Here is a 12,516-nt window from a genome sequence, read left to right as displayed (position 1 = left end):
TCCATATAATGGACTTCAATGGGCTCCAAACGGGTCAAGGTTTCAGTGCAGCTTCAAAGGGCTTTAAACGACACCAGATGATGAATAAGGGTCTTCTCTAGCCAAACCATCAGTTTCTGAGAGAAACCCAGCAGTATTTATGATATTATTTTACCTCTTATCAGACGAACGTGATCATCTCTGAGCTCCGCCATAACTTCCGGCAAGTGAGGTCAAATAAGATCGTGGTCATAGATATATACGTAGATGCCTCATTAGCGACTGCACGGATCAGTAGAATGAGGCATCTACTATCGATACATCTATGACCACGATCTTATTTGACCTCACTTGCCGGAAGTTATGGCGGAGCTCAGAGATGATCACGTTCGTCTGATAAGAGGTAAAATAATAGCATAAATACTGCTCAGTTTCTCGCAGAAACTGATCGTTTCACTAGATAAGACCCTTATTCATCGTCTGGTATCGTTTAAAGCTGCACTGAAACTGTCATTTGGACCTTGACCCGTTTGGAGCCCATTGAAGTCCATTATATGGAGGAAACCCCTGGACTGTTTTCATCCAAAACCTTCATTTCTTTTCGACTGCAGAAAGAAAGACATGGACATCTTGGATGACATGGGGGTGAGTAAATTATCAGCAAAAGTTTATTTAAAAGTGAACTAATCCTTTAACTACATGTACTTACTATACGGTTAGGGTTTGGTTGAGGGTTAGTTGCATGTAATTATGCATAATTTACTGTTATTTCTATGGTAAGTACATGTAAGATATGACACTGTAAAATACCAAAGTAAGTGTTACCAATATTTTTAATTAGGGTATACAGTATATACTGCATACATATATGTATAATACATTTTAGTCATTTTGTTATGAGTCATTTTTTAATATTTCTTTTTATCTTTAATTTCAGTTTGTCATTTTATCGCTTCAGTTAGTGAGAACAATTTTAAATAGTTTTTATTTTAACAAAAACACACTGGCACATACACCAGTGTAATAAATCTGTTATTAATTATTAAAATCTGAAGCTTTTTTAAATGACCTTAAGAGTTAAAATACATCTTGTATGTTTTTTTTCTCTAATTCAAAGGGAATTCAAGCGCAAACAGTCGCCAATTTCTACTTGGCATTTGAGGCTCAACTAACAATCATCCCTGTGATAAACAAGGTAGACAATTCATTTACATGCATTAAACATGTCATACATATGAAAACATGCTGACATTTCATCCCAGGGCTTTGGATAAATTACAGGAAAACCATAAATGCACTTAAAATAGCACTTTATCTTTATCAGTCCAAACATAATTGCATGTACATTAATATTTCATTCATCTGAATGCTTTGCGACATACATGTATATTCATCTGATAACTATATCATCATATTTTATTTAGTAATCAGCAAAATAGTCGTGAATATTTTCACATTGACTTTAGCTGGTTGACAGAGACCCGAACCCCATCAAATGTCGGCTCTCTCACCGTTTGGAGTTGTTTTAATTGTCAGATTGATTTGAAAAATGCCGATCCAGAGCGAGTGGAAAAACAGATTGAAAAAGTCTTTGATATTCCCAGGGAAGAGTGCATCAAGGTGAGCTCTCTTCAAACATCTCTTAAAATGATACACGTACGTTTGTCTTCATAAAATGTCACTTTTATATTTTCACGTTGGCTTGTGATTGTGGCGACTTTTCTCTGCAGATCTCGGCAAAACTGGGCACAAACGTGGATCAAGTTCTCCGAGAGGTGGTGAAACGGATTCCTCCGTGAGTATCATCCGCTGTTCCTCCACAAGAGGTCACTATCATCATACATTAGAGATCACACAAGTCTTCAGGGTCACATGATCCCTCACAAATCATTCTAAAATGAGGATTTGATGCTCAAGAAACATTTCAGTGTTGAAAACAGTTCATATTTCTGTTGAAACGGTGATGCATTTTATTTTTCAGGATTTTTTCATGAATAGAAAGTTCATAAGAACAGCTTTTATTTGAAACAGAATCTTTAGTAACATTATAAATGTCTCCACTGTCGCTTTTGAACATTTAAGTTATCCTTTAAAAAAAAAAAAATTGGATGATCTGCATTTATTTAATCAAAAATACAATAAAAATAGTGAAATATTATAATGTAAATCATCTGTTCTCTGTGTGAATATATAGTAAAGCTGAATTTATCATCATTACTCCAGTCTTCAGTGTCACATGACCCTTAATTCTGAAATGATGATTTATTGTTTGGGAACAGTTGTGCAGCTTAATATTTTTTGGGGGGAACGTGATACTTTTTTTCAGGATAAATTGATGAATAAACTGTTTAAAATAACAGCATTTATTCAAAATAAATGTAAAGCAATATCCCTAAATTTCAACTCAGGAAGTCCCTAAGTGACATATAAGGAACACCCAGGTTCAGTCATGTGACAATTTGAGCATTTTTTGTTGCCATGGCAACATTTACAAAATGGTGGCCTGTCTGGTTAGCACATGTGGCAATGTCAGCAATTTTTTAAAACGCTTGTCTTTGTTACTAAAGGTATGTTTCGACCCATGCAACAATTCTAACATTTTAATAACTTATCATAAATTACACTTAACCTGATTTTAATACATTTCTTAAACAAATTGATATAAAACAAGTTACGAAAAATATTGTCAAGTCAACCTTATTTATATAGCGCTTTTAACAATGCAGATAGTTTCAAAGCAGCTTTACAGTGTTAAACAGGAAAATGCAACATAATTTTATTTTATTTTATTTAATTGTGGTGACATATGTGTCACATCGGGCTGTTAACCTTACAACAGTTGGTGGAATTTTGATGTGATGTATTTGTCATATTAAGAAAAATATTAATGAGTTGCTCAGTTAATTTAGCTGATTCCATTATTTTTTTTGTGTTATATACTTTCTCTATGTGTTATATAAAATCTGAGACTCAGAAAAATGTTAACAGCACTTTAAAAAAAAAATGAAAATATTGATTGGTATTGATCTGCGCATGATCTGCACCAAATGCCAGGAAATCATGCATACTTGGGAAAATGACAAAATGACATCCCATGGTGGCTGACAATATGTCACGCAACTGTTTTCAGACTCTACTAGCATGTCTACATTTCACTGAAAACAATGATTCTTCAAATCAGCAAGCAGGGGATAAGTGTTGGAAGATCCGTCCATGGCTTGATATGTTTTGTTAATAATTTTGAATAATACGCATCATTTTGATATATGTTGTGGAAAGGAAAGAAACAGAAAAAAACTGTTATTTAGCAAAAAAAAATTATTTTATATATATATTATTATATATATATATATATATATATATATATATTTGTGTGTACTCTGTTAATTATTATTTATAAATACACAAACATTCATGTATATATTTAAGAAATATTTGCATGTATATACTGTATATACATTTATATAATCTATAATATATATAAATATAAATGTTTTATATATAAAAATAATATTTTTTCTTAAATATATACATGCTTGTGTGTGTATTTATATATAAATAATAATTAACAGAGTACACACACATATATTATGTAAACACAAACTTTTATTTTGGATGCGATTAATCGCGATTAATCTTTTGACAGCCCTAATAAATATGTACGCCTGATTCTGTAGCCCCGCCCACCGACTCGTGGAGCTAAAGGATCGCACTACCGAGCAATAAACATGCCGAAGATATTGTGCAGTCCCTGCATAAGCTTCCTTCAGATTCTAATTTTGGAAATGTGTGGTGGAACATTAATTATAATGAATATCCAGCTCACGCGGGGAAGATTTAACCACAGATTCGTTTGTAAACAAGAGACGGATTTGCAGACAGGATCCGATTACATAAATGAATGAAGCAACATGTGAGTAAAACATGTTTTTATATGTGATAGTATTGCATTGTTACAGATCAAATACAATGTTACATTGTGCACATGTCTAACTAAACATAACTTACCACTGTCACAGGGCAGCCCAACGTCCCGGGGCTATGTGTTTTCCACACGGGCTACCAATACATATCATCTTAAATAGTGAAATAACATTGATATGCGTTGTTCGCTCTCTTGACTTGATATTTGAAGGAAAAATACAATCGCGGTGGTTTTGATCATGCTGTCTGCAACATGCTTGGCGCGCGTGTATATCCACCGATCAGACGGGCCAAGTAATTTAAAATAACATTCATATTAATCGCGGGTGGATGAGAGATAAATCATTGTGTTTGTTTGATAAAGACCTTTTGCGAGCCCTGTGGGTGAATCATTACGGTTGCCGTTTTCCCATAACGCTTTCAAAACAATGCCTCACACGTACTCATTAAATATGCAAATCTTATCCAATCAGAGCAGTGGGCGTTTACTTCCAAGTCTTCAGTGTGCCACGCCCATAAAAACAGAGCGTTCCATAGGAGAGGCTCAAAACCAGGGCAGAAAATACTTATTAATTGTGATGTTTTTGAATGTAAAAACCATGTGAACATCATAAGTTGACCTCAGACAACAGTATACATTTAAAAAAAAAAAGCCAGTTCATGTTCCCCTTTAAATAAATTGTTCTTTTTATACTTTTTATACATCAAAGAATCCTGAAAAAGTATCACAGGTTATAAAAAAAATATATGAAACAGCACATCTGTTTCCAACATTGATAATAAATCCTCATATGAGAATGATTAGTGAAGGATCATGTGACACTGAAGACTGGAGTAATGATGATAAATTCAGCTTTGATCACAGGAATAAATTACACTTTACTATATATTCACATAGAAAACATCTGTAATATTTCACTGTTTTACCTGTATTTTTGATCAAATAATGATCAGCAAAAAATATTCAAAATAGTAATGTTACTGTATATGGTAGTGTTTGTTGTACTGTTTTAATGCTGATTTAAGAAGAACCCCTGAAATTTCAGTAAAACTGTGTTTTATTATGATAATGATAATGTTTCATTTTGATGTAAATGGCACAATGCAAAAAAATAGTTATGGTCACACTTTAGATTAGGGTCCAATTCTCAATATTAACTATGACTTTTGCCTCAATAAACTCCTAATTACTGCTTATTAATAGTTAGTAAGGTAGTAGTTAAGTTTAGATTAAGGGATGCAGAATATGGTCATACAGACATTAATATGTGCTTTATAAGCACTTATAAACTGCCAATATCATCGCAATATGCATGATCATAAGAATGAGAATTTGACCCTAAACTATACCATTACCAATATTTTTGCTTGTTTTGTTTTTTCACAAAAATGAGTTCAGAAGCACAAAATTAGAGCCCAGATCTTGCAGGAAACATGCTTGAAATGATATATTCAGTGGTACTTATGCCACTTAATTACTATTAATAATTTAAACTAAAATATGTACTTCCTACTGTACTGTTCAAAAGACCTTTTCTTGCACACGTTAACGTATGTGTTGATATGCGAGGAAGTGAATCAGGAAGCTTGAGTTTATTTTGGTAAATCATCATCATCATGTGTCTCTTCACGTGTCAGGTGCTTTTCTTCAAACCTGTTCTGTCACATTCCCTCTATAACTTCTTTCTTTTAGATTCATTGTTGGGTTACACTTTAATTTAAGGTGTCCTTACAGTGAGTAATAATAGTAATGAACAACAGGCACTTAATGCATAATTTACTGTTATTACTGTAGTAAGTTCATGTAACATATGTATCATGGACACTGTAAATAAATTATCCATTGCACCTAGAGATATGTACTGTATGTTAACCCTCTGGGGTTCTTCATTTATAGGTCACACTCAGGACCTTCGGGTCAAAAATGACCCGGAGGGCTGGATTAAGATAAAAAAAGATTAGAGTAAAATCAATGAAATATATTTTTGTTCAATAATATTTTTTCTTTTCTTTTTTGGTGTTTTAAGAAAATTTTATGATTAATAATTAATATTTATGCAATAATTATGACCCATTTTTTCCCATTGAATATAATACAAAATGTGTATATATATATAATCTTTTTATTTTATTTTTATTAAAGCTGTATTTAATTTTAGAGTCAAGCCTAGGCCTCATGAAAGCAATTTTTTTAATGAGATCGGTGCCATCCGGTGGACACATTGAGCATTTTTATCACGCAATAGCACATTTTTACCACGATAGTGGATCTTGCGTTTTATAATAAAAAATAAAAAAAACGTAGCTTCATCGGAATGGTCCGAAACTTGGTGACTTTATTGGTACTTGGTATATGAACACACAAAAAAATTGGGGACAGGATTTGAAAAGTCTAAGTAGTCGTAAAAAAAAAAAAAAAGTCACATTCAGGACCTTCGGGTCAAAAATGACCCCCATAGGAAATGAATGGGAAATTAGTTTTTTTCTGCATACAATCTACAAATCAGCCAGGATGCAGAAAAAAAGGACTCAACAGTTAAGATCTCTAAAACATCAAGATTGCAAAACAGACAAAAAAAACTCACACACACACACTTATACAGACAAAAACACACGCACACACAAATTAACGCGTGCCATTCCAAAAGCTAATGTGTGTGAGTTTTTTTGTCTGTTTTGCACTCTTGATGTTTTAGAGATCTTCACTGCTGAGTTCTTTTTTTCTGCATTGATTTGTAGATTGTATGCACAAAAAAACTCTGTATTTTCATATTTTTGCCAGTTTCCCATTCATTTCCTATGGGGGTCATTTTTGACCCAAAGGTCCTGAGTGTGACTTTTTTTTGCGACCACTTAGACTTTTCAAATCCTGTCCCCGATTTTTTTTTGTGTGTTCATATACCAAGTACCAATAAAGTCACCAAGTTTCGGACCATTCCGATGAAGCTACGATTTTTAACATTTAAAAAAAACGACCGAAGACCCACAGAGGGTTAATAAGTTACACAAGAAATGCAATAATTTCCGCACATGTTCCTTGTGTGATTCAGTCCGACAGCGCGAGTGGACGATCCTTTTACGGCCCTCGTCTTCGACTCCACCTTCGACCATTACAGAGGCGTGGTGGCCAACATCGCTGTGTTCGCCGGACGCGTGTCCAGAGGAGATAAGATCGTCTCGGCGTACCTGGGAAAGTCGTATGAGGTCAATGAGCTGGGCATCCTGAGACCGGAGCAACACCCGACCGAAACACTGTGAGCGTCCCAGCATAACACTGACCACACCAGCAGATCTCAGAACAAACATCCAGGTCCTGTTTGAAGATACTGTCTCAAAAGCAGCATCCACAGAGTTTTCAACATTAGGAATAACCAGTGTTGGGGGTAACGCATTACAAGTAACTTGAGTTACGTAATAATATTACTTTTCCCAAGTAACTAGTAAAGTAACGCATTACTTTTCAAATTTACAACAAAATATCTGAGTTACTTTTTCACATTAATTTGACTGACAGCTCTCCTGCCCCCATGTGGAGAAAAATAAGTGCAGAGGTGTGTGTGTGTGTGTGTGTGTGTGTGTAAACATGATGGTTATTGTAGTTCTAGACTAAATGTGAGCATTTATTTATCTCACTTGCACAATAAAGATTCTGAACTCCTCAAAATGAATAAAATCAGTAAAATGCAAAATCAGAATACTATGCAAACCTCCAATAATTAAATGTTAAATAAAACAACTATTTTTATGCATTTAATCTACCTTTATATTTAATTTACCAATGTCTTGCTGCTGAAAATTACTAGATTTTTTGTTGTTATTGGTAAAACTTTATCTTAAAACTTAAAACATTATCCAGAATGGCAGCACAGCAGAGCTGCGCCTTTTACTGTTCATGCGTGAATTCGCATTTTTACCTCAGCCTTATTTCACTTTTGGTATGAAGAGGTCTTTACAAAAATATAACTTTTTTGTTATAAAAAACCCCCAAAAACAAGCCCAGCCCAGGTGAGAAAAAGTAACGCAAAAGTAACGTAACGCATTACTTTTCTTAAAAAGTAACTAAGTAACTCAATTAGTTACTTTTTAAGGGAGTAACGCAATATTGTAATGCATTACTTTTCAAAGTAACTTTCCCCAACACTGGGAATAACTACATTTTTATATTGAAAAAAGTATTGTTTTAAAGCAGCACTAGGTAACTTTTCAACCCTTATAATATATTTTCAAGACTCTTGTGATGACAGGGTTCCCACTCGTCCTGGAAAACCTGGAAAATTGGTGACAAATTTTCCAGTCCTGGAAAACACATGGAAAATTAGAGAAAATGTAAAATGTCCTGGAAAATCTTGTAGTTGTCTGGGAAAATTCTTTTAAAAAAGTTATTTCTTTAGCCGAGTATAAAGAGTTTATCGCTGGCCCAAACAATTAGCGCTAGTTGCAGAAAGCACAAGTTCAGGAATGCTGAGTTTGATGCGTATGAGTAATAATGAATAATGATGTTTAGTCTTGTGTTGCCACTTGCAGCCGTTAGCTAATGCTAATGCTAATGCTATAACTGCTCTAATGTATGCAGTAATTGTTAACTCGTAAGCTGCTACCTAATCACATCATTTTGATATAGTCACATTTGTGTGTTATAAAGTCAGAATTGCATGATATAAACTCCCAATTCTGACCTCTTCTTCACAATTGACTTTTTTACGCAGTTGTGAGTTTATATCTTGCAATTTTGACTTCTTTTCTCAGAACTGTGAGATCTAAACTGCAATTGCAAGTTATAAAGTCCAATTCTGAGGAAAAAAGAATTGCGACAATTTTTGCGTTTATATCACAAATATGTAAACTCGCAATTGCGAGAAAGTCAGAATAGCGAGATAAAAAGTCGCAATTACCTTTTCTTTCTATTCTGTGGTGTAAACAAGCTTCCATAGTCATAATGTATGATTAAGAGCTCATATTGAAAAATGCAGGATTGTTAAGTAATGGCAATAAACTGTACAGCTTTTAAAGACTTAGAAAGCAATATTTGGCATGATCCTTGTCTTTTATTCCCGCCGTAGTAAAATTGAAAATGTCCTGGAAAATGGTTGCTGAAAAAGAGTGGGAACCCTGGATGATACATGGACTTACAATAGGTTGAATGACACGTCTGCCATAGCCTGACGGGGTCTGTATCGCTTTTAATCGTACTTTTAAACTTCGGGTTTTGGGTAGTAACCCGAGAACAAAAAGAACATCAAAATGTGACTGCTTTACGGCATATACGTCACTTCCACCACCACTTCCTTACATTCGGACGTGCGAGCCCAACTATCATTTGTTTGCCGAATGTTCTAGTCATGGCCGAAGCAGCACAGAAAAATAAGAAAGCAAAGGTTTTGTCAGAGGAAAGCAATAATAATTAATAATTTTATCTTAAGGTTATTGTTGCTAAGTTTTTCAACTAATATTTCTATTTTTTTTGAGCTTTATTTCAATGAACAGAAATGTTTTTAATAGTTTGAGTTTTCGTTATCGACCCTGTCTAGAAATAAAGTTTCATGATTTTGGAAAATTAAAAAAAAAATCATGAATTTTGAAGAAAATGAATGAGAAATAAAAATGTTAAAGATTCTGCAGACTCCTGGTTAAAAACCTAGACCTTTAAAGAAAACCACGCAAAAATTCAATGAATTCAGCACTTATTTTTTTACATGTTTTGGTTGAAAAAAAAAAAAACTTGGATGCAGCTTTCCAAACGTCATATACACCCTAAGAAGGAACGTTTCAGACAGCCTCTGCAAGTTGCACTAGCTTAACCTTTGACCTTTTTGCCCTCAGGTATGCCGGGCAGGTGGGTTACGTGATCGCAGGGATGAAGGAAGTGAAGGAGGCTCAGATTGGAGACACGCTTTACCTGCATAAACAGCCTGTGGAGGCTCTACCGGGGTTCAAACCGGCTAAAGCCATGGTGTTCGCAGGTGTGTTTGTGCTAAATGTTGTATGCCACAGTTTAAAGAGGGCATGAAAAAGCTCAAGAAGCACAAAGTTCTTCTCTATATCAGTGTCAGAGTTTCTGAACTCCTGAAACGCCTCCATTGTAGTCTTGAGTTTTCTTCCGGGAACACACACGTCACAATATTCCTCATTTAATAATTAATACGCAGAATAAAGGGGCGGAGCCTGGTTGAGTTAGTTAGTATTGTGTTGAAACTACTTGACCAATCACAACACACTGCTCCAGCCGACCAATCAGAGCACAGTGTGCTTTCCAGAAGGAGGGGCTTCATAGAGACAGGAACTAAACAGAGCATTACTGACAGACTGGGAAGAGATGAGCTGCAAATGTGTGCAAAATAATGTGTTTATGCATGAAAACCTATTAGGATTACAACTCTTTCAGGCATGTATCCCATGGACCAATCAGAATACACAGTCCTGCGAAGCGCTGTGGAGAAACTGACCCTGAATGACTCCAGCGTGACGGTTCAGAGAGACAGTAGTTTGGCTTTGGGGGCTGGATGGAGGTACACATGCACAGTCAGTCAAAGTTTAAAGGATTATTTCACTTTTTGATAAACTTTTGCTGATAATTAACTCACCCCCATGTCATCCAAGATGTCCATGTCTTTTTGGTTTTGGATGAAAACATTCCAGGGGTTTCCTCCATATAATGGACTTCAATGGGCTCCAAACGGTTCAAGGTCCAAATGACAGTTTCAGTGCAGCTTTAAAGGGCTTTAAACGACACCAGACGATGAATAAGGGTCTTATCTAGCCAAACCATCAGTTTCTGAGAGAAACCCAGCAGTATTTATGCTATTATTTTACCTCTTTTCAGACAAGCGTGATCGTCTCTGAGCTCCTCCATAACTTCCGCTTAGTGAGGTCAAAATACGAGCGTGGTCATAGATGTATACGTAGATGCCTCATTAGCGCCTGCACGGATCAGTAGAATGAAGCATATACGATCGCTATATCTATGACCAGGCTCGTATTTTGACCTCACTTGGTGGAAGTTATGGCGGAGCTCAGGGATGATCACGTTCGTCTATTAAGAGGTAAAATTATAGCATAAATACTGCTCGGTTTCTCACAGAACCTGATGGTTAGGCTAGATAAGACCCTTATTCATCATCTGGTATCGTTTAAAGCCCTTTGAAGCTGCACTGAAACTGTCATTTGGACCTTGAACCGTTTGGAGCCCATTGAAGTCCATTATATGGAGGAAACCCCTGGAATGTTTTCATCCAAAACCTTCATTTCTTTTCGACTGCAGAAAGAAAGACATGGACATCTTGGATGACATGGGGGTGAGTAAATAATCAGCAAAAGTTTATTTAAAAGTGAACTAATCCTTTAAACCTCTGTTTTAAGGCCATCGCTCAGTCAGTGAATTTCTCTCTGTCTGTCTGTCTCTCTCAGGCTGGGGTTTCTGGGTCTGCTGCACATGGAGGTGTTTAACCAGCGTTTAGAGCAGGAGTATAATGCGTCTGTCATAATAACGGCTCCAACTGTACCGTACAAAGCTGTGCTGGCATCGGCCAAACTCATAAAGGTGAGACTCTAGAACTAGAACACCTCAGCAACTGCATAGCAAAATGCTCAAATCTACCCATAATACGGTAAGATCTTAATAACTTTGTGCAGAAATGTATATACACAGTTAGCGATATGTTTCTCTCATTGATATACACTATATTGCCAGAAGTATTGGGCCGCCCCTCCAAATCACTGACTTCAGGTGTTCAATCCCTTCATGGCCACAGGTGTATAACTCAAGCTCTAGGCCTGCAGACGCTTCTACACACATTAGTGAGAGAATGGGCCGCTCTCAGGAGCTCAGAGAACTCAATCGGTGGACACCTGTGCAATAAGTCCATTCGAGACATTTCCTCACTACTAAATATTCCACGCTCAACTGTTAGTGGTGTTATAACAAAGTGGAAGCGATTGGGAACAACAGCAACTCAGCCACAAAATGAAATCACAGAGCGGGGTCAGCGCATGCTGAGGGTCACAGAAGTCAGAAGCGTCAAGAGCTCCAGACCTCCAAACTTCTGTGGCCTTCAGATGAGCTCAAGAACAATGTGTAGAGCTTCATGGAATGGGTTTCCGCTCATCCAAGCCTTACATCACCAAGTGCAATGCAAAGCGTGGGGTAAACCGTGCCGCCACTGGACTCTAGAGCAGTGGAGACATGTTCTCTGAGTGACCAATCACGCTTCTCTGTCTGACAATCCCATGGACAAGTCTGGGTTTGGCGGTTGCCAGGACAACGGTACTTGCAATGTGCCAAGTGTAAAGTTTGGTGGGGTTGTTTTTCAGGGGTTGGGCTTGGCCCCTTACTTCCAATGAAAGGATCTCTTAAAGGGTTAGTTCACCCCAAAATGAAAATTCTGTCATTAATTCCTCACCCTCATGTCGTACGACACCCGTAAGACCTCAGTTCATATTCAGACACAAATGAAGATATTTTAGTGTAAATCTGATGCTGAGAAAGGCTTCAGATAGGCCTCCATTGGCATTCAGTACATTTACACTCACAAGACCCATAAAAGGCACTTAAAACGTCGTTACAAAATCTATCTCACCACAGTGACTCTACAATAATTTTACGAAGCGACGACAATA

General features: G+C 36.3%; 1 protein-coding gene across 1 annotated transcript in view; it reads left to right on the top strand.

The window, feature by feature from the left end:
• The window catches only part of guf1 (GTP binding elongation factor GUF1), a 32,702-nt gene that overhangs the window by 6,204 nt on the left and 13,982 nt on the right, over positions 1-12,516 (top strand). The window contains exons 5-11 of the mRNA XM_079839524.1: positions 1,097-1,174; positions 1,516-1,599; positions 1,710-1,774; positions 6,954-7,157; positions 9,724-9,863; positions 10,286-10,409; positions 11,308-11,440. Coding sequence (XP_079695650.1) covers positions 1,097-1,174; positions 1,516-1,599; positions 1,710-1,774; positions 6,954-7,157; positions 9,724-9,863; positions 10,286-10,409; positions 11,308-11,440 — 828 coding nt within the window. The remainder of the gene's footprint in view (positions 1-1,096; positions 1,175-1,515; positions 1,600-1,709; positions 1,775-6,953; positions 7,158-9,723; positions 9,864-10,285; positions 10,410-11,307; positions 11,441-12,516) is intronic.

This window comes from Gobio gobio (genome assembly GCF_949357685.1).
Source record: "Gobio gobio genome assembly, chromosome: 16".
NCBI classification, from domain to species: Eukaryota; Metazoa; Chordata; class Actinopteri; order Cypriniformes; family Gobionidae; genus Gobio; species Gobio gobio.
The sequence above is the reverse complement of the archived record's forward strand: the minus strand, read 5'-3'. Positions and strand labels throughout refer to the sequence as shown.